This window comes from Oncorhynchus gorbuscha, linkage group LG02 (assembly GCF_021184085.1).
Source record: "Oncorhynchus gorbuscha isolate QuinsamMale2020 ecotype Even-year linkage group LG02, OgorEven_v1.0, whole genome shotgun sequence".
Lineage (NCBI taxonomy): Eukaryota > Metazoa > Chordata > Actinopteri > Salmoniformes > Salmonidae > Oncorhynchus > Oncorhynchus gorbuscha.
The window spans coordinates 73,453,065-73,476,054 of record NC_060174.1 but is presented as its reverse complement, the minus strand read 5'-3'; the positions used below and the strand labels follow the sequence as shown (position 1 = coordinate 73,476,054).

The 22,990-nt window shown below is 44.0% G+C and overlaps 2 protein-coding genes across 2 annotated transcripts; one reads left to right on the top strand and one right to left on the bottom strand.

The window, feature by feature from the left end:
* Positions 1-1,244: 1,244 nt before the first annotated feature.
* Positions 1,245-14,679, top strand: LOC124009173 (protein phosphatase 1A-like). The gene is made up of 6 exons (XM_046320733.1): positions 1,245-2,052; positions 2,719-3,290; positions 12,038-12,155; positions 13,145-13,259; positions 13,331-13,394; positions 13,508-14,679. The coding sequence occupies exons 1-6, from the start codon at positions 1,656-1,658 to the stop codon at positions 13,535-13,537; spliced, it is 1,296 nt and encodes a 431-aa protein (XP_046176689.1). The 5' UTR covers positions 1,245-1,655; the 3' UTR covers positions 13,538-14,679.
* LOC124009168 (potassium channel subfamily K member 13-like) lies at positions 14,442-18,806 on the bottom strand. The gene is made up of 3 exons (XM_046320719.1): positions 18,537-18,806; positions 17,482-18,235; positions 14,442-16,855 (listed from the first exon to the last, which is right to left on the bottom strand). Exons 2-3 carry the CDS (start codon positions 17,816-17,818, stop codon positions 15,840-15,842), a joined length of 1,353 nt encoding a protein of 450 aa, XP_046176675.1. The 5' UTR covers positions 17,819-18,235; positions 18,537-18,806; the 3' UTR covers positions 14,442-15,839.
* Between the last annotated feature and the right edge of the window lie 4,184 nt (positions 18,807-22,990).

Genomic DNA, 22,990 nt, shown 5'->3' with positions numbered 1-22,990 from the left:
ACCCCCTCTTTGAGGGCACACGCGCACGCGCACACGCACACACACAGACACACACAGAGACATGAAAACTCCCACACACACTAACACACAAACTCACATTCACGTAACTTGGGGAACCTGAGACGCCAGTATGTGTTTTAGTGCAGACAGTTCCTTGGTCTCCAGACAGTTCCTTGGTCTCCAGAGAGATCCTTGGTTCATTGGCCTGTCTGTTATGCAAAATAAAAAAAACCTCAGTCAATCAAAGGAACAGGTTTTCAAAGTAGGCCTACCACTCTATTAGATCACACCAGAGGTTAGTATTTATGTATAGGCATTTAATCCTTATAGGACTTACAGGTTGATTGATTAGGATTTGAAGAATACATAGCCCAAATAATACAAATCCCTTGTGTTACATTCATATAGAAAAGCACTCGCATGAAGACACAAAATAAGGTTCTCCATCATTACTGTGTTCTATTACAAATCATCATGCGTTTTCACATAAATCTCACAAATCAAAAAATTGTTGTGCTGTAGATTTAGGTCAGTTTAAAACACTAATTACTGCTGAGTACAGTCTAATCACTTAAAATCACTGTAACTAGTCATTCAAATCTGTTCTGTTTTTATTTGCATATGAATTATGAGTATAAATAGTGTCGGGCAGGTTGTTCTAAATAAAGACTGGCCATGGCCAGAGCTAAGTGCGTCATACACATATTCAGCTCAAGGCAAAGTAAAACACTACAAATGCACCATCACATGACTCATAGTGGATTTAAAAGGGAGCATCAGTGTGCATAATATAGATGAGCCTTCTCTCTCTCTTCCTGTCCCTCCCTCCTGCCCTCCCTCCCGCCCTTTACTCCCTCCCTCCCTTTACTCCATCCCTCCATTACACCCTCCCTCCCTCCTTTACTCCCTCCCTCCCTCCCAGCCCCTCCCTCCCTCTCAGTCCCTCCTTCCCTCTCTCCCAGTCCATTCCTCTCACATGCAGTAGTCTGTGCTGCTGTTATAAAAGACTGATGCTTCTGGCTCCTCTAATCTGCAGGCTAGAAGCCTGATAATCCAGACTCATCAAAGGTCGAGATTAGCAGAGAGCTGGATGGGGAGGGATGGAAAACAGAGGCACAGATAGGAAGACCGGGAGGGAGGGAGAAGTGACAGCGCTTGCATGACAGAGATGAGCTATGCTGCTCAGGGATTGGTCTACATAAATAGCCAACCAATCACAGATGAGGCAAACAGAAAGACTAGGGGACAGCTGGAGAAAGAGGGAAGTGTTATGAAAAAGAGAGGGAGAAGGTGAAATCACAGGACTACAGAGGAAAGCTAACAAACACAGAGCAGCGATGAATACAGGAGAGAGTGCAGATCAGTGAGATCTCCAGAGAGAACAGGAAGAGAGAAGAGAGGACTGAAAGGAAGGATATGGGCAGAGAGAGGGGTGTAAACAGCAAGCAGCAGCACAGAGAAAATCAATCAGCCAGACCAATAGCATCAGCCTGGGCAGCCATGCTCTGAAAGGCTTGGAGAAGCGGGGCTACGCAGGCAGCACACGGCGCGGCACAGGCCTAGCCAACAGCCCACTGGCCCACAGGCCCACAGGCCCACAGCGGGGGGAAGAGGGAAAGAAGACACCCAGAACCACACTGTCAGCTGCTGTAGCCATGAGGACAACACGGAAGGGGAGTGTGGAGATGCCTGCATTTGTCCGGCAGCTGGTGAAGGAGACAGAGAAGAGGGTCAGCTCCTTCTTCAAGGGAGGGGGCCGTGGAGGGGCAGAGCACATGCAGGGGGAGGAGGAGGAGGTGATCCCCAGCCCCTACCTGGACCGTCCCGTCCTGGACAAGCTGACTGAGGAGGGCTGCTCCCGCTGGGGCCTGACCTACGCCCTGGGCAGCATGCAGGGCTGGAGGGCCAACATGGAGGACTACCACAACTGTGTGCCTCAGCTGGGCGCAGGGCTGGCAGACTGGAGCTTCTTTGCTGTGTTTGATGGGCATGCGGGCAACCAAGTGGCACAGTACGCCTCACAACACCTGCTGGATCAGGTCCTAGCTACAGGTGAAACAAACTTAGACAAAATGTTATCATCTATGTTTGACATACTTCTCATGTTACTTAACAGCCTGTTTCATCTCATAGTTTAAATAGATGCTTGATACAAAAGAGATGCGTGAACAGATCTTCATGTATTGAGTTGATGACTCATTCGAGAGCAGATATTTATATGTAACATTAAGCTCATCGGGGTAAAGCATGTGACTCCTCAGTGATGTATTGAATAGCCTACGTTAGAGAGGTGTATACCTGGTAATAACTATAAATGATCACTATAATTTAGGCTTCCTGGAGATTAGCAAGATAAAGTAGCAGTGTTGTGGTAAAATAAATACGTAGCTGACCAATAACACCAATCATTTTAGCCACTGCTTTTACTGCCTGTGTGCAGTGTGTACTGACTTCCTATGTGTACTTACTGCTTGTGTACTGTATGGCCTGTGTGTACCAACTGTACGGTATGTGTGTACCAACTGTATGGCCTGTGTGTACCAACTGTACGGTATGTGTGTACTAACTGTACAGTATGTGTGTACCAACTGTACGGTATGTGTGTACCAACTGTACGGTATGTGTGTACCAACTGTACGGTAAGTGTGTACCAACTGTACGGTATGTGTGTACTAACTGTACGGGTGTGTGTACTAACTGTACGGGTGTGTCCTGTAGGAGGGATCGGGCCAGAGGACCACCCTGATCGGGTGAGAGGGAGCTTCACAGATGGCTTCCTACACACAGACAAACACCTGCTAACTGCAGCCCGCCGTGAGGGCTGGGAGCGGGGTGGCACCACCGTGACCTCCACTCTCATCTCACCACGATACTTCTACTTCGCCAACTGTGGAGACTCGCGTGCCATGCTGTGCCGGGCAGGGCAAGTGTGCTTCTCCACTGAGGACCACAAGCCCTACAGCCCTCTGGAGAGGGAGCGCATTGAGAGCGCCGGTGGCTCCGTGTCCCTGCAGCGCATCAACGGCTCCTTGGCCGTGTCCCGAGCCCTGGGGGACTTCAGCTACAAAGGGGCAGAGAACCGGCCGCCCACCCAGCAGATGGTGTCTCCGGAGCCAGAGGTGTGTGTGGTGGAGCGGTCGCCCGGGGATGAGTTCCTGGTGCTGGCCTGTGATGGGGTGTGGGACACGGTCTCCAACGAGGAGCTGTGTGCTTTCATCCGCAGCCGTCTGCGCGTCTGCACTGACCTCAGGGACGTCTGCTCCCAGGTCATTGACCTCTGCCTCTATAAGGTCAGTACCCAAGGTCACCTGTAGATCATTACATATGGACCACATCAGTGATCTGTTCAAATAGTCCCTTCATGTACATGTTGGTGCATAAGTGATTCAGTTCGCTGTCAACATGTGGATGCACTATCCTCAACGTAGACAGGGCAAAATGTCTGATCTGGTTAAACATGAGCCACACAGACTGAACATTAGTTAATAAAACGTGATATTATTTTGGCAGAGGCTATGGCTTTATTTTCCATTGCATAATAATAATCACATGAAATACGATTATCGAGGATATACCAGAACTCAAAGAGTACCTTCTGACCTTCGCAAGGCTTAGACAGACCACTGGGACATGAGAATGTATGACGTCACAATACCTTTACAAACACACACCCACTAGCACACACCTATTGAACACATACTCTGTGAGCTGAGCTGGGCTGGCTTTGACTATCATATCCTCACCTTAGTATGGCTTGGCGGTTATATAACAGTGTTCCAGTTTAGAAATTCTGCTCAACGACCTGAAAATGTCACAGTTTCTAATGCTCTCACACACTTCACCGTCATAGTCAGTTCAGTTGTGCATGAAGGCGTGACGAGTCAGTTCAGTTGTGCATGAAGGAGGAAGTAGGCTATTCATGTTCCTGAAGGGAGACAATGTGCTTTAGCTTTGCTGTGTGGAGGGTCAGTCTTATACAAAGGATAAGGTTGCGTACAGCATTTGTACATCAGACTCTGCTTTTATTAGCCCACCCAGGTCACATCAGGATAGGACATGAGGGGGGGGGGTGTGAGGAGATTATTTAAAATACTCTTTGAAGAGGTAGAATTTCAAAGTTTTCGGAAGATGAGCAGGGATTCTGCTGTCGTAGCTTCAGGGGGAAGCTGGTTCTGAGCCAAGAGACCACAGGTGGCAGAGCGGAGTACTCGGGTTGGGGTGTAGGGTTTGAGCATAGCCTGAAGGTAGGGAGGGGCAGTTCCTCTTGCTGCTCAGTAGGTAAGAACCATGATCTTGTAGTGGATGCGAGTTTCAACTGGAAGCCAGTGGAGTGTGCGGAGGAGCGGGGTGACATGGGGGAACTTGGGAAGGTTGAACACCAGACGGGCTGCAGCGTTCTGGATAAGTTGCAGGGGTTTGATGGCACAAGCGGGGAGCCCAGCCAACAGCAAGTTGCAGTAATACAGACGGGAGATGACAACTGCCGGTATTAGGACCTGCCCGGCTTCCTGTGTGAGGTAGGGTCGAACTCTATGGATGTTGTAGAGCATGAACCTGCAGGAGCGAGTCGTTGCTTTGATGATTACAGAGAACGACAGGGTGTTGTCCAGGGTCACGCCAAGGTTCTTTGCACTCTGGGGGGGGACACTCGAGTTGTCAACCTTGATGGAGAGGTCTTGGAGTGGGCAAGCTTTCCCTGGGAGGAAGAGCAGCTCCATCTTGTCCAGGTTGAGCTTGAGGTGGTGGTCTTACATCCAAGCTGAGGCACACTATATAATACAAAATTATGTGGACACCCCTTCAAATTAGTAGATTAGTCTATTTCAGCCACAACCGTTGCTGACAGCTCTATAAAATCGAGCACACAGCCATACAACCCCCACAGACAACTATTGACAGTAGAATGGCCTTACCGAAGAGCTCCGTGATTTTCAACGTGGCACCGTCATAGGATGCCACCTTTGCAACAAGTCAGTTTGTAAAATTTCTGCCCTGCTAGAGCTGCCCTGGTCAACTGTAAGTGCTGTTATTGTGAAGTGGAAACGTCTATGAGCAACAACGGCTCAGCCGCAAAGTGATGGCTCAAACATCGGGACCGCCGAGTGCTAAAGCTTGTAAAGATCGTCTGTTCTCGGGTTTTGCAACACTCACTACCGAGTTCCAAACTGCCTCTGGATGCAACGTCAGCACAATAACTGTTCGTCAGGAGCTTCCTGAAATGGGTTTCCATGGCCGAGCAGCCCCACACAAGCCTAAGATCACCATGCGCAATGTCATGCATCAGCTGGAGTGGTGTAAAGCTTGCTGCCTTTGGACTCTGGAGCAGTGGAATATCGTTCTCTGGAGTGATAAATCACGATTCACCATCTAGCAGTCCGACGGACAAATCTGGGTATGGCGGATGCAAAGAGAACGCTACCTTCCCTAATGCATAGTGCCAATTGTGAAGTTGGTGTAGGAGGAATAATGGTCTGGGGCTGTTTTTCATGGTTCGGGCTAGGCACCTCAGGCTAGGCACCTCAGTTCAAGTGAAGGGAAATCTTAATGCTACAGCATACAATCACATTCTAGACTATTCTGTTTTTCCAACTTTGTGGCAACAGTTTAAGGAAGGCCCTATCCTGTTTCAGCATGACAATGCCCCTGTGCATAAAGCGAGGTCCATACAGAAATGGTTTGTCGAGATTGATGTGGAAGAACTTGACTGGCCTGCAAAGAGCCTTGACCTCAACCACATCGAATACCTTTGGGATGAATTGCAATGCCGACTGCAAACCAGGCCTAATCGGCCAACATCAGTGCCGACATCACTAATGCTCTTGTGACTGAATGGAAGCAGGTCCCCACAGCAATGTTCCAACATCTAGTGGAAAGCCTTACCAGAAGAGTGGAGGCAGCAACTCCATGTTAATGCACATGATTTGAGAATGAGATGTTCGTCGAGCAGGTGTCCACATACTTTTGGTCATGTAGTGTATCTTCCAGGCACGCAGAGATGCGTGTCGCCACCTGGGTGTCATCCGCATAGCAGTAATAGGAGAGACCATGCGAGGATATGACAGAAACAAGTGGCTTGGTGTATAGAGAGAAGAAGAGAGGGCCTAGAACTGAGCCCTGAGGGACACCTGTATTGAAAGTATGTGGTGCAGATCCGCTCCACGTCACCAGGTAGGAGTGGCCTGCCAGGTAGGATGCAATCCAAAAGTGTGCAGAGCCTGAGACACCCAGCCCTGAGAGCGTGGAGAGGAGAATCTGAGGGTTCACATTGTTGAAGGTTGTGGATAGATCTAGGAGGATGAGAACAAAGGAGAGAGTGTCAGTTTCAGCAGTGCGGAGAGCCTTCGTGACACAGAGAAGAGCAGTCTTGGTTGAGTGACCCGTCTTGATGCCTGACTGGTTAGGGTCAAGAAGATTGTTCTGAAAGAGATAGAGTTAGTCAGAGAGCACGCTCAAGAGTTTTGGAAACAAAAGACAGGTATACCGGTCTGTAATTTTTGGCGTCAGAGGGGTCAAGTGTTGGTTTCTTGAGGGAAACGACCCTGGCCATTTTAAAGTCAGGGGGGACACAGCCAGTGGTCAGGGATGAGTTTATGAGGAATGGGAGGTCTCCAGAGATTGTCTGGAGAAGGGGATGGAGTAAAGAGAGCAGGTTGTCAGGCGGCCGGACCACACTAATCGCAGGATTTGATCTGAAAAGAGAGGTAGAAAGAGGTCAAGGTGTAGGGTAGTTCTGTGTGAGTGGGACCAGTGGACTCAAAAGGCTGAGGGAATGAGGAGGAGATGTCGTCGACCTTCTTTTCAACGTGTTTGACAAAGTAATCCGCAGAACGGGAAGAAGAGGGGAGGTTTAATCTTTTACTGCAATGGGCTCAATCAGGGTCACAAAGAGTGTATCTTGGTCATCTTTAACACATTTACCTTGAAACCGAAGTATACACCTTTACACATATGGTTATTGGCTTTAAAAAAAGAAAACACCTGTACTGTGTCAAATAGAGTTGAACTGTAATACATTCCAATATTACACTTTATATACTGTACATCACAGAATATAACAACTGTTTGACAGTTGTATGAATATGAATAACATTCCATCCATGAGGCCAAAGAGGGTAGTTTTGGTCATTGACTGCAGGAAAGGGCTACGGAGGGCGGTGAAGATCGAAAAGAGCCAGAAGCTTGAAATTTACAGTGATGGAAGGTAGGTAAAGATGAGGTCAAGCGTATTGCCTGCCTTGTGAGTGGGAGGAGACTGGGAACAGGTGAGGTCAAAAGAGGCAAGGAGGGGAAGAAAGAGTTCAAAACACTGCCAGAGACAGACCAGGAATCCCACATTGTTGTGCATGCAGGGTGCACTAAATTAGAAGGGTTGCAGCCAAGGGGTGATGAGCGTCTGTCTGTAAAGCCTACAGGAGAGGAGCGAACAGGTATAGAAAACACACACATAGTTAGCAAAGCTACAAAAGAGCAAAATGAGATCATCTGAAAATAACTAAATCAAATCAAATTTGATTTGTCACATACACATTTTGCAGATGTTATTGCGGGTGTAGCTAAATGCTTGTGTTTCTAGCTCCAACAGTGCAGTAGTATCTAAAATTCACAACAATACACACAACCTAAAAGTAAAATAATGGAATTTAGGAATATATATATATTAGGATGAGCAATGTCAGAGTGTCATAGACTAATACAGTAGAATAGAATACATTATATACAGTACCAGTCAAATGTTTGGACACCAACTCAATCAAGGGTTTTTCTATACTTTTACTATTTTCTATGTTGTAGAATAATAGTGAAGACAAAAACTATAAAATAACACAAAATATATTTTATATTAGAGATTTTTCAAAGTAGCCACCCTTTGCCTTGATAACAGCTTTGCATACTCTTGGCATTCTCTCAACCAGCTTCACGAGGAATTATTTCCCACCAGTCTTGAAGGAGTCCCCACATATGCTGAGCACTTGTTGGCTGCTTTTCCTTCACTCTGCGGTCCAACTCATCCCAAACCATCTCAATTGGGTTAAGGCCGGGTGATTGTGGGGGCCAGGTCATCTGATGCAGCACTCCTTCACTCTCCTCCTTGGTCAAATAGCCCTTACACATGCTGGAGGTGTGTTGGGTCATTGTCCTGTTGAAAAACAAATGATAGTCCAACTAAGAGCAAACTAGATGGAATCAAATCAAATCAAATCGAATTTTATTTGTCACATACACATGGTTAGCAGATGTTAATGCGAGTGTAGCGAAATGCTTGTGCTTCTAGTTCCGACAATGCAGTGATAACCAACAAGTAATCTAACTAACAATTCCAAAACGACTGTCTTATACACAGTGTAAGGGGATAAGGAATATGTACATAAGGATATATGAATGAGTGATGGTACAGAGCAGCATACAGTAGATGGTATCGAGTACAGTATATACATATGAGATGAGTGTGTAGACAAAGTAAACAAAGTGGCATAGTTAAAGTGGCTAGTGATACATGTATTACCTAAGGATGCAGTCGATGATGTAGAGTACAGTATATACATATGCATATGAGATGAATAATGTAGGGTAAGTAACATTATATAAGGTAGCATTGTTTAAAGTGGCTAGTGATTCGCTGCGGAATGCTGTGGTAGCCATGCTGGTTAAGTGTGCCTTGAATTCTAAATAAATCACAGACAGTGTCACCAGCAAGGCAACCCACACCATCACACCTCCTCCTCCATGCTTCACTGTGGGAACCACACATGCAGAGATAATCCGTTCACGTACTCTGCATCTCACAAAGACACGGCGGTTGGAATAAAAATCTCAAATTTGGACTCATCAGACCAAAGGACAGATTTCCACTGGTCTAATGTCCATTGCTCATGTTTTTTGGCTCAAGCAAGTCTCTTCTTATTATCGGTGTCCTTTAGTAGTGGTTTCTTTGCAGCAATTCGACCATGAAGGCCTGATTCAATTCGACCATGAAGGCCTGATTCAAAAGTTGATGTTAAGATGTGTCTGTTACTTGAACTCTGTGAGGTGCAATCTGAGGTGCAGTTAATTGCCTATTTCTGAGGTTGGTAACTCTAATGAACGTATCCTCTGCAGCAGAGGGAACTCTGGGTCTTACGTTCCTGTGGCGGTCTTCATGAGAGCCAGTTTCATCATAGCACTTGAGGGTTTTTGGAACTGCACTTGAAGAAACTTTCAAAGTTCTTGAAATTTTCCGGATTGACTGACCTTCATGTCTTAAAGTAATGACAGACTGTCGTTTCTCTTTGCTTATTTGAGCTGTTCTTGTCATAATATAGACTTGGTCTTTTACCAAATAGGGCTTTTCTGTCACAATACAACTGATTGGCTCAAATGCATTAAGAAGGAAGAATTTCCACAAATTAAGTTTTAACAAGGCACACATGTTAATTGGCTTCTCAAATGACTGCCTCGCCTGGTTCACCAACTACTTCTCAGATAGTGTTCAGTGTGTTAAATCGGAGGGCCTGTTGTCCAGACTTCTGGCAGTCTCTAGGGGTTCACGTGCCACAGGGTTCAATTCTGGGGCAACTTTTTTCTCTGTATATATCAATGATGTCGCTCTTGCTGCTGGTGATTTTCTGATCCACCTATACGCAGACGACACCATTCTGTATACATCTGGCCCTTCTTTGGACACTGTACTAACAAACCTCCAAACAAGCTTCAAAGCCATACAACACTCCTTCCGTGGCCTACAACTGCTTTACATTCTATTAAAACTAAGTGCATGCTCTTCAACCGATTGCTGCCCGTACCCTCCCACCCGACTAGCATCACTACTCTGGACGGTTCTGACTTAGAATATGTGGACAACTACAAATACCTAGGTGTCTAGTTAGACTGTAAACTCACCTTCCAGACTCACATTAAGCATCTCCAATCCAAAATTAAATCTAGAATTGGCTTCCTATATCGCAACAAAGCCTCCTTCACTCATGCTGCCAAACATCCTCGTAAAACCCTCGTAAAACTGACTATCCTACCGATCCTTGACTTCGGCGATGTAATTTACAAAATAGCCTCCAACACCTACTACTCAGCAAACTGTTTGTAGTCTATCACAGCGCCATTTTGTCACCAATGCGACCTGTGTCCTCTCGTTGGCTGGCCCTCACTACATATTCATCGCCAAACCCACTGGCTCCAGGTCATCTATAAGTATTTTCCAGGTAAAGCCACGCCTTATCTCAGCTCACTGGTCACCATAGCAACACTCACACGTAGCATACACTCCAGCAGGTATATTTCACTGGTCATCCCCAAAGCCAACACTTCCTTTGGCTGCCTTTCCTTCCAGTTCTCTGCTGCTAATGACTGGAACAAACTGCAAAAATCTCTGAAGCTGGAGTCATATCTCCTTCCCTAAATTTAAGCATCAGTTGTCAGAGCAGCTTACCGATCACTGTACCTGTACACAGCCAATCTGTAAATAGCCCACCCAACTACCTCATCCCCATATTATTACTTACCCGCTTGCTCTTTTGCACTCCAGAATCTCTACTTGCACATCATCATCTGCACATCTATCACTTCAGTGTTAATGCTAAATTTAAATGATTTCGCCACAATGGCCTATTTATTGTCTTACCTCCCTAATCTTACTACATTTGCACACACTGCATATAGATGTATTTCTATTGTACTATTGACTGTACGTTTGTTTATCCCATGTATAACTCTGTGTTACATGTATATACATGTGTTGTTTTTGTCGCACTGCTTTGCTTTATCTTGGCCAGGTCGCAGTTGTAAATAAGAACTTGTTCTCAACTGGCCTACCTGGTTAAATAAAGGTGAAATAAATCAAATCAAATACAAATGCATTCCATTGAAATGCATTCCAGGTGACTACCTCATGAAGCAATTATATTTAGATTTGTTTAACACTTTTTTGGTTACTACATGATTCCATGTGTTATTTCATAGTTTTGATGTCTTCACTATTAGTCTACAATGTAGAAAATAGTCCAAATAAAGAAACCCCTTGAATGAGTAGGTGTGTCCAAACGTTTGACTGGTTCTGTACAGTATAGCAAAAATATGTAAACATTATTAAAGTGACTAGTGTTCCATTATTAAAGTGGCCAGTCATTTCAAGTCTATGTATATGGGGCAGCAGCCTCTAAGGTGCCTAGTGATGGCTATTTAATAGTCTGATGGCCTTGAGATACAAGCTGTTTTTCAGAAGAGAAGTGGTCATAGTTGGAGGTAAGACACTCAAGTAAGAGAGTGGTGTGGAGCCTTCCTCTCTTTCCTTCCTCAAATAACTCAGCAGAACAACTCTACAGCACCTTCTTTGTTTCAGCGATGGTCTTAGACTTGCGACCAGACCGCCACTGAGAAAACATGGGAGACTGAAGCGCTAGCAATAATTGCCTTGCAGAGGTAAAGAGCACACCTCCATGATACCAATTGCTGATTGCCTATGAGAGGAGAAACCACTCCCCCTCCAATACAGCCACTGATTACGAAGACAACAACAGTCGCAAATTGCCCTGCCCCTTAATCCTGGTTGAGGTGTCAACAATCATCTGTAAATGATTAACAGTCAGCAGTTCATGCACCACGTAGGCTACAGGGAAGACAGGCAGTACTCTATAATTTGAGAGTGGGGTAACTTCTAGAACAAAGGGGGCCTAATCTTGTAAGGATCAGACAAACACAGAAGAGAAGTGGTCGTAGTTGGAGGTCAAAGGTCACTACTTAGCGGGCTGTTGTAATCCTGCTAGTAGCCTTCTAGTAAGCCTTGTTTGGCACTCACCTGATTTGGCACTTGACCAACAACAATATCTACAGCTCAATACATTTTCACCATTATTATAATGGAGGGAAGGATTATCCTATCTCACACACTGTTCAGAGGGCACATCACAAAAATGTGCTAACAACAGTCAACCCTTTTTACAAATGTAAGATGTACGTACTTATGTCAGGTGTGTACTGTATCCTACCATGAGGGGATCTCTGTGTACTGGGACTGTCCTAACCCTGGTTGGCTTGTTCTCTTCTGCAGGGCAGTCTGGACAACATCAGCATAATCTTGGTCTGCTTCCCTGGCTCCCCCCAGCTCTCAGCAGAGGCCCTACACCAGGAGGCAGCACTTGAAGATCTGCTGGAGTCTAAAGTGGCAGGTGCAGTATTGTGGGGGTCGTTGTGAGGATAATTATATTCACTCACTTCTGTTTATCCATTTTAACCCCAAATCAGTTTACAACAAGATTTACACAACTATAGTTGGGTCATTCCACAAAGTAGTCACCTTTTGAGTACCTAAAAACACCAACAGTCATAAAGAGCACGTTAAACTTAATAAAAAAACACCTTTTCCCATCTCAAGAGGTTAAATAAAAGAAATACTATAGTAAGTGCCTATTAAGTGCAAATAAAGTAACAGGGTTGACTACTTCTTAAATCAGCCATAAATCCCCTTTTGACAGAAGGAATAGAAGCTTGTTGTGTACAACAAGGAGGGGCGATTGAATGCATGCTTCACCCCAAAACATTTCTGTAAAAAAAATGTCTAGCCTGTCTGTTCATAGCTAACAGGGTTGACGTGGTGTGATCGACCAGCTCAGTTTTCCACCACAAAGCATAAAAGAATTGCCAAAAGGAGTAGAACCAGCTCACCTGCTTTTACACTGTGTAAAAATACTTCTTTTGAAAAAGATATTAAAACAAGAGCTCAGTTCAAGTAACAGTGTTGACAAAATGCAACAAAATAACTAGGGCTTTGCAATGCTGGTGACAACTTGGAGAAATGTTGGGGTTAAGGGGGTTAAAATAGTCCTATAAGTCACAGGGGATGCTTAAAAGGACATGTACAAATGCTGAATTTCGGGCACTTTAGCAAGTCTTTATTAATATAAAAAAAATCAGATTTATTGAATTGTCCATGTGGTCTATATTAAAGGCAACTTCATTTAATATAACAGGCTTTTAAAATTCAATATCTGTGCACCATTTCTACTTCAAATATCAAAGGAATGCAAAAGGCAGTCATTTTGTGGAGTGAAACAGTTCATTGATACAGAGAGGACAGGTGCACTATTGTCAAGTACGCTACATGTATCATTTCAATCATTGTTTTTCTTTCAAATACTCCCCTCTTCCCTTTTGATAGAGATTTATGAGGAGCTGAGTTCCCAGGGGGAGGATCCTGACCTGCTGTCTGTCCTCACTGTTCTGGCAAACACTGATGTCCCAGGTTTACCACCTGGAGGCGGTCTGCAGAGCAAGTAAGTGCAATAAGGATCCTCTGAGTAGAGAGACACTGCTTGTCCTCAAACCTGTTTCCTGTGTGTTGCAGAAGGAACTGTATCATCTCTGCCTATTACGAAAAGAAAGAGGCACACAAACCTACTACACCTAATGTAAGTTTGTATTTATATCAAACTATCTCAGTTACTATACCAATACTACGTCATCTCTGAGCGGGTCAATATTTATACACAATCACTTAACAACAGTCCACATTTTTCTCCAGGGGCTTGGTGTTTCTGAAAAGCTCGTCTAGGCTCTGTTGTCTGGGAAACGTCTCAGGAACACAACCAATGACAAAATAAAAACTGTTTTCATTATGTGGCAATTCAATCAATCACAAAAGGGAACCTGACGAAGGAATATTGTCGCATCCCTCCTGCCAAGCAACATCCTGATGTGACAAGTATAATGCAATTTGTGGACTATAGATTTTATATTTCTACAATATAGGGAACATTTTATTTTATAGGACCTGACACTTTTAAACTCAGAGATTCTGGCTCAGCAATATGATCCAGTAGTTGACAACCCATCTGACATATATTTATCCCATAATGGATAATAATGTCAAATTCGAATTGTTATATTCTTTAAAAATGGAATTCAATGAGGTAAAATTAGCACCAGTATTCTTTGCACAACTTCTATAGGTATGGATTTCAGGTTGATGTTTAGTGTTGAGTCATCAAACCTCTCTCTCTCTCTGTCCTGTGATTGGTCTGGTTGGCATGACCTGTACTGTGTTTGGTCTGGTTGGCATGACCTGTACTGTGTTTGGTCTGGTTGGCATGACCTGTACTGTGTTTGGTCTGGTTGGCATGACCTGTACTGTGTTTGGTCTGGTTGGCATGACCTGTACTGTGTTTGGTCTGGTTGGCATGACCTGTACTGTGTTTGGTCTGGTTGGCATGACCTGTACTGTGTTTGGTCTGGTTGGCATGACCTGTACTGTGCTGCCTTACCGACCTTGCTGACAGTGGATTTAATAACCTATTACAGTGACATGACCAAGACAAACCCAAGAAAGGTCAGTAGATTGATGAACGTGTTAATGTATTATCATATGTGATTTAAATGAGTATGTACTTTACCTACATACTGTGTAGTGTGTGTATAGACACTACATGTTAAAAGTTATGACTGTTTTCAGCCTAAATAAAGATGATTTGACTGAATAAGAACTTGCAGAGATTTTACTAGAGAGCACCACAGCATCCACTTACATCTCCATCAAGTAGCTTTCAACTACATATTTATAATGACAAATATTTTGATATGCCAGACCATTAAAGGTTTTACTGTGTTTTAAATGATTACTGCCGGATGGTGAATCACAGACAACGAAGAGACTTCATTTCATGTATGTCCACCAGGAGGAGTTGTCTCTAAATAAAAAAGTGTTCAGCCTTCTTCTTTTTGAACTTCCCTGTTTAAAGATGTGCTATTAAACACCTTGGTGAGGATAATATGGTACATGATGTTCATGTTGTAAAGAGATAAGTATGCATGATCAAGGTGACTCTTGTGGGAAATACCTGCATACGCGTGAGGGGCCCTGATCAGTTAGGTACTGTTAAAATGAACACAGAAAATTGGCAATCCATAAAAATTGGATGAGATAGTCACACTCTCACACCATTTATTGACATAAATACCTTTCCAAATGCTATATTTGATTAAATGTGCCTTATTTCAATATCCTATTTGTCAGAGTTATCTTGATGATTGCATTGCATTTTAATGTGACCTCCATCTCAGCCTTCAGAAGATGAAGAGGTTGTATCTTCCTTTTACAGCTCTCATACTGTGTGTCTGAGGGCTTTCTATCTAATTAACGCAACACAATTGAACCATGATACATATTCAACGGGTTCTCTAGCAGAGCCCTAGACATTAGGTGACAGGATACAAATACAGAATATGGGTACATTTCTATGTTCACTGATGCCACCCCACGCAAATCCATTGTGTTGTGGAGGAGCTCAGGACACATCTGAAAGGCTCTCATAAATCAGTGGGTCTCCTCCAGACCCCCTCCACATCTCCATACTCCACACAAAGCCTGATTGCGTTCAGCATTGCATTCCTGCCAATCACTTGAGCCTCTCAAACCCTCTCCAGACATATGCTGTTGAAATGGAAGGTGTCTGTCCACCGCATCTCCCCCACAGAACCAAACGGGATCATTCTGTCTCAATAGGAGATCAGTGATTGTCATGAATGTCTGGCATTCTGAGAAGCTGTCAGACAGAACAGAGATATGCTGTGGGCTATAATCATGTCTACAACTAGAAATCTCGCTGACCTCAATATGATTTACGTTGAAAACAAATTTGCAAATATGTATGGCCAGCCGTGGCATCCAACTGTTCTGTTTCACTACTGTTTGATCGACAAACAATGCTCATTCTGAGGATGAAACGTTGCTAGTTTTTTTAGACATAACAGGGGAAGATCCAGCATCCAGTCAAGCTGCAGTCATATTTCAATAACCCACACAAACAGTGCTCTATTTCTGAGTTGGTGTGAATAGGTTTGGTTGGGGTCAGGTGGGACTACCTGTCCACACTGGTCTCCTGCAGGCGGTTGTTCATAATGGCAAATGCACCCACCCCCCCAGAGAAGCCATTGTGGCGAGGAACATGGCTCTGCCTGGGGCCCTGCTGGGCCGTCTCACACAGCTGCTTCTGCAGCAGCGCCAAAGACACCTTATTGGACGCTGTGAAGTCATTCACCGAAATCATCTCCCCAGAGAGACGCCGGCCCCCAGCGACCCCGTCCACCCCCGCTCCGGCATCCGTCTCGCTATCGCACACTGTCTCCACCGAGGCGTCCATGTAGCGATGTCGCCCTGTGGGGACTTGGGACGGGGTGGGCTGCACGGCGTTGCGTTTGAAGTGCTGCTGTCGGAGTCGTGCAGGTGGAGGCCTCAAGCCAGAGTGTTTTTTATGGAGGCAGGGGCAGCAGACCCGCCTGCGGAGGCCTCTCTTAGGGCACGAGCAGGGACAGCGTCGGCCTGGACAAGCCAGCCGGGCCAGGATCCAGTTGAGAGTCTGTTTGATGATGATGGAGATGACGTTGAAGAGCGAGTAGATGCAGCACACGCCCATGAGGATGAAGAGGCAGTTGCCCAGGCGATAGGCTTCCTGGGCCTCATAGTGCTCCCTTTGGCTGCTCACCAGGTCCCCAAAGCCGATGGTGCTGAAGGCCACGAAGCAGAAGTACAGGGAGTCCATGTAGCTCCAGTCCTCCATGGAGCAGTACAGAGAGGAGGCGCTGCAGGCGATCAGCACAGACGCCACCCCCAGGATCAGCATCACGTAATAGACAGAGGGCTTCCAGCCCTCCAGACTGTCCTCCTCACTGCGGGGCTCCTCGGCCCCTGACACAGCCCCCAACCCCGAGCGCCTCATCCTCCGCTCGTGGCACCAACGCATGATGTAGGCCAGCATGGTGATGATCCTCTCCAGGAAGAGGTTGAAGAAGAGGATGGTGGCGGCACAGCCGATGAGGCCGTAGAAGATCAGGAATATCTTACCAGGGATGGTAGCTGGGGTGTTCATACCAAAGCCTGGTGGGAAAGAGTACAAAAGAGAAGGGTCAATGTGAAAATAGTTTGTCAATTAAGTGCCCTTACTGTTGTTCTTAATTAGCACTACATGTCGAGATGACAAAAGACGTGGAGATATTAGCATCGATATTGATATTAGCATTTTGGCTTCATTCTATGAATGTAGCTGATATTAGTGAGGGATAATCATTTCACAGTACTGGGTACTTCCAAATAATGTTAACATAAACTAAAAATAAGGGAGACTGAATGAGTCATGAAGACAGGAGCTGAGGGAGAGAAGGGATGAGATGGCAATCCTGTTGTCTGTTAAAAATGGGGGCATTGTTCAGTCATGAGTAGTGATCACATTGAAAAAGTCATAGTAAAGCACATCAACCTCACATGCCAATATTTAATTGATATTAAACTAATTTGACAATAGTGTCTCGGAATCTAACCGATCATCCAGCTAATCCCCGTAGCCTCCTCTCTTCACCCCCATTTATCTACTCAATACATCCTCTACATTATACTGTGTATCTGTTGAGACGGTTGTGTTCGGATGTTTGCATCTACATGACAACAAAGAACTGCATCTAAAATAGCCTGACTCTGACCCTCAACAGAGCAGCTGTCCAACTCACCGATGGTGGACACCACCGTGCCGACAAAGTAGAAGGCTCCAGAGAAGTCCCAGCGGGGCCTAAGAGCATCCACTCTGATCCCGGCCCCGTTGGCCTCTTCATACTGACGCAGCAGCGCGTGCAGGGCTCCCAGGCTCACCCGGTGGCTCAGGGTAAAGTTGGCCAGCTGCTGGTCCCAGAGGAGGCGGGCGCGGAGCTCAGAGGGACGCTCTAGGGCGGAGAACACAGCTGCCCCACACAGCAGATAGAGCAAGATGAGCCCTGCCAGCAGGCAGAAGCGGGCATTGTCCTCATTGAGGGGCAGGGGGCAGCAGCCACCATCCCGTTTACGAGCCATGAGTGCAGCTGGCCCGGCACAGATACACGAACCACTGCACTAACATACACTGCCTGTCTGAGCCTGCTTATTAACACCACTCAGATCACTCACTACACATACATTACACACACCAAACTACCACACACACACACACACACACACAACACGCTTAACAAGCCCTAATGTGCTAAAGCAAACTGGGTACCCACACAGAGAACCTACACACAGCTGGCCCCCAAGGCCAGAGGACGTTGATGGTTGGTCCATCCAGAGCTCTCAATGTGGTGTAATGTCCTGAGTGGTCATTCACGTTCCTTATGAGTTCCGAATCTGATGAACAGTTTCACAGATTGTCAGCTGTGTGATGATGTGCCCACTAGAAGAGAACTCCTGACTGTTTGGTCACTGTGTAAGACTCTGGAATCCTGCACTGGTCTGTGAACAAGATATCGGTACCAGTGGGCAATTCATTTGGTATTGGCATTGTTTCCAATCAACAAGTGCAAATCATTTTTCCATCTTTTCTCAAAATGTGTATATACATTTACTGACATCTGTCGTGTAAAGTAAAACCATCATGAACCACTAGAGCTCTTTACTATGCCTGAAAATCAAAAACATCACAAAAGCCTACACTTCTCATAATTTTGATTTTTTTGTTTGTTACATGAAATGTTCATAAGGCTCTTTGATAATTAATATCATTTATTAATTTCATATATTAGAAAAAACATACCTGATTTTATATATCTTGATTAATCCGATGATTCCACAATTTATTCAAATAGTTTTTGCCCATCGTCATGGTGAGACTTGATCTGCGGTTCCAGGTAGCCTACCTGCGCTGGGTACACATTTCCGAGGATCTGATGATCAGTGACCATGGAGATGGGGGAGATGTGGAGAAGCAATCTGATCCGTAAATGTTTCCATCACAGACTTAAATATATTCGTTGTTTAAGTGTGTGTGTGTGAGAGAAAGTGAGAGAGAGAGGGAGAGGCAGGGAGTGAGAGAGAGAAGCAGGAGAGAGAGAGAGAGAGAGAGAGAGAGAGAGAGAGAGAGAGAGAGAGAGAGAGAGAGAGAGAGAGAGAGAGAGAGAGAGAGAGAGAGGCAGAGGGAGCGAGCGAAGCAGGAAGCAGGAAGAGAGAGAGAGAGATAGAGAGAGAGAGGGGGAGAGAGGCAAAGAGAAAGAGGCATGGAGAGAGAGAGAGGGGAGAGGCAGGGAGAGGCAGGGTGAGATCAGAGGGATAAAACCCATGTGTGCAAGCATACCTTGATTGGTGTAATAATAATTTCTTGATTTTAGAAGCTTTTCTATTCAGGTCCTCCAACCTGTAATCAACGTTCAATCTAGCATTTCCTCCTCACTGGGCAGTGAGACTGGTGTTCTTCAATATATTATTGATATGCAAATATATAAACTGATTAAAACACTGGATCTGGACTGTAAACTGATTAAAACACAACGACTTCTTATTCAACAGCTCAATTCCTTTTAGAGAAAGTTTTGCATGGTATTTATCCCTGCGACATCTGATTGCAAATGTGGCGTTTGAAGTGGTTCACAGCTTATTGATGATACTCTTATAAGGAGTTTACCAAGTGATTAACTAAGTATATTTTTCAGACAACCAACATACAATGTATGTTCTCCTCTCTCCTTCGTTTCTGTCCCAAATGCCTCAGGTATAAGTCCTCTCTGTTGTAGGTTGTGTGGGAAGGAGGGCTTTGTTCTCTTTTGTGTTTGTCTGTCTGCCTTTAATCTTGGATGAGGGCTGAGGGGTACTAGAGGGGCATGGCTTCATGCAAGGACACTGGAGCACTGAGTGTCCAGGTGCAGAAGAAAGAGGCCATGCATGAAAGAGTGACACCTGCATTTACACCTGCAAAATACACTTCTTCTAGTGATTTCAGATCACATATAAGTGTGTGTAGTCAAGCCTTTTTTAAGAGCATATGATGTTTAGTGCTGTAGGCTTGTGTTCACTGGCCTATTTTAAGAGCATATGATGTTTAGTGCTGTAGTCTTGTGTTCACTGGCCTATTTTAAGAGCATATGATGTTTAGTGCTGTAGGCTTGTGTTCATTAGCCTATTTTAATAGCATATGATGTTTAGTGCTGTAGGCTTGTGTTCATTAGCCTATTTTAAGAGCATATGATGTTTAGTGCTGTAGTCTTGTGTTCATTAGCCTATTTTAAGAGCATATGATGTTTAGTGCTGTAGTCTTGTGTTCATTCAAGGGCCTATTTTAAGAGCATATGATGTTTAGTGCTGTAGTCTTGTGTTCATTGGCCTATATGATGTTTAGTGCTGTAGTCTTGTGTTCATTGGCCTATTTTAAGAGCATATGATGTTTAGTGCTGTAGTCTTGTGTTCAAGGGCCTATTTTAAGAGCATATGATGTTTAGTGCTGTAGTCTTGTGTTCATTGGCCTATTTTAAGAGCATATGATGTTTAGTGCTGTAGTCTTGTGTTCATTGGCCTATTTTAAGAGCATATGATGTTTAGTGCTGTAGTCTTGTGTTCATTAGACTATTTTAAGAGCATATGATGTTTAGTGCTGTAGTCTTGTGTTCATTAGACTATTTTAAGAGCATATGATGTTTAGTGCTGTAGTCTTGTGTTCATTAGACTATTTTAAGAGCATATGATGTTTAGTGCTGTAGTCTTGTGTTCATTTTAGAGCATATGATTTTAAGAGCCATATGATGTTTAGTGCTGTAGTCTTGTGTTCATTGACTATTTTAAGAGCATATGATGTTTAGTGCTGTAGTCTTGTGTTCATTAGACTATTTTAAGAGCATATGATGTTTAGTGCTGTAGTCTTGTGTTCTTTAGACTATTTTAAGAGCATATGATGTTTAGTGCTGTAGTCTTGTGTTCATGCTGCTCTTCAATTTTTCATGTAGCACTTACATGCATGTATCATGCATTGTGCTATGGACAGAATGAAACATGGCAATGTCCCTAAATCACAACCCACTCTATCTTTTGGCAAAAACCTGATGTATGAAGTCTAGGTCATATGAATGAAGACATGAGTTATCTTGTGTTCAATAATTTGCCTAAAAAGCATCAGAACAGTCTCCCTTTAAATCAGTGGTGTGAAGCACTTAAAAATACTTAAGTACTACTTAAGTAGTTTTTTTGGGTATCTGTACTTTACTATTTATATTCTTAAGAACTTTTAATTTTATTCCACTACATTCCTGAAGAAAATAATGTACTTTCTACTCTATACATTTTCCCTCACAACCAACAGTAATCATTACATTTTGAATACTTAGCAGGACAGGAAAATGGTCCAAATCATGCACTTATCAAGAAAAGATCTCTGGTCAAATGCTTCGTTTGTAAATGATGAGTGTTGCAGTGTGCCCCTGGCTATCCATAAATTAAAAAACACAAGAAAATCATGTAGTCTGGTATGCTTAATACAGCATTTTTCATGTGCACGTTTAGCTTTTTCCCCTAACACAACACAGCTGATTCAAATGATCAAAGCTTGATGATTAGTTGATTATTTTAATCAGCTGTGTAGTGCTAGGGCAAAAAATACAACGTGCAGAGAGTTTGTGAAACCTTGTAAGGAATTTAAAATCATTATGTTTACTTTTGAATAAGTATATTTCAGCATTTACATTTACTTTTAAAACGTAAGTATATTTAAAACAAAATATTTTTTTACTTTTACTCAAGTAGTATTTTACTGAGAGTTTCACTTTACCTTGAGTCATTTTCTATTAAGGTATCTTTACTTTTACTCAAGTATGACAATTGGGTACTTTCTCCACCACTGCTTTTAATATACATTCATTACAATAATTAAAAGGCAATATGTATCATATTAGAAAATAGACAAAGACAACATACAATGGATAGACAACAATTATATCTACCTTAAGGCTATATACACAGTGTACAAAACATTATGAACACTTTCCTAATATTGAGTTGCACCCTCTTTTGTAGTCACAACAGCCTCAATACATCAGGGCATGGACTTTACAAGGTGTCAAAAGCGTTCCACAGGAATACTGGCCCCATGTTGACCTCAATGCTTCCCACAGTTATGTCAAGTTGGTTGGATTCTTGATACAAACAGGAAACTGTTGTGTGAAAAACAAAGCAGCGTTGCTATTCTTGACACACTCAAACCGGTGCACCTACTATCATACCCAGTTCAAAGGCACTTAAATCTTTTGTCTTGCCCATTCACCCTCTAAATGGCACACAAACACAATCCATTGTCTCAAGGCTTAACATCCTTATTTCAAAAGTCTCCTCCCCTTCATCTACACTGATTGAAATGGATTTAACAGGTGACATCAATAAGGGATCATAGCTTCCACCTGGATTCACCTGGTCAGTCTATGTCATGAAAAGAGCAGGTGGTCCTATACAGTGTTACACAGTCAATTAACTAATCCAGGGATGGGAAACTTTGATGGGGGTGGGGAGCCACAAAAAAATCTGAATTCATCATGAGGTGCCACAGTTTTACAGCTAATTTCCTGCAATTCTACACATTTTGCCATAGGGTGGAGAGAAATGTTTGCAGTTTTTAATATGATATCTTAGTGAGATTACTAACAAAGTAATTCAACCATGATAAATTTAGACGGGGGGGGGGGGTTGATCTGGGGGACATTAAAGGGGCCACCAGTTGCCCATCCCTGAAATAAACAGACCAGAGCCAGCTGCTAATGCATTGGTGCCTAGAGTCAACCCGTTAAGCAGACCGGGACTGACCATTTTCTCAATGAGAAAACGGCATCTTTCATTTGTCCACCATCTTTGCTTCTGCTTCTAGTTCATGTGCTGAGATGTACCCATATTACTGCCACCTAGCGGCTAAAGCGAGAGCCTTACATAATTGAGCTGTCAAGATTATGACCCAATCTCAAATGGACCCCTAGGGAGAATCTGAATTGCATTTCTTCCTCATGTCCTCTCTCCTCACACCCCTCTGACCTTCTCCTCCAATGGGTTTTGAGAATGAGGTGAGAGGACAGGAGGAGTCAAGGAAATGCAATTGAGATATCCCCCTATAGTAAACCCTACACACTTGAGATCTGAGAGGATTTAACAGGTGCAACTAATATGCTAATAGCTGCACCTTGCCCTCTCATATGCTAGGTTGAAGTTTCACCATATTGCTTATACCAACCAAATAATTTCAGATTT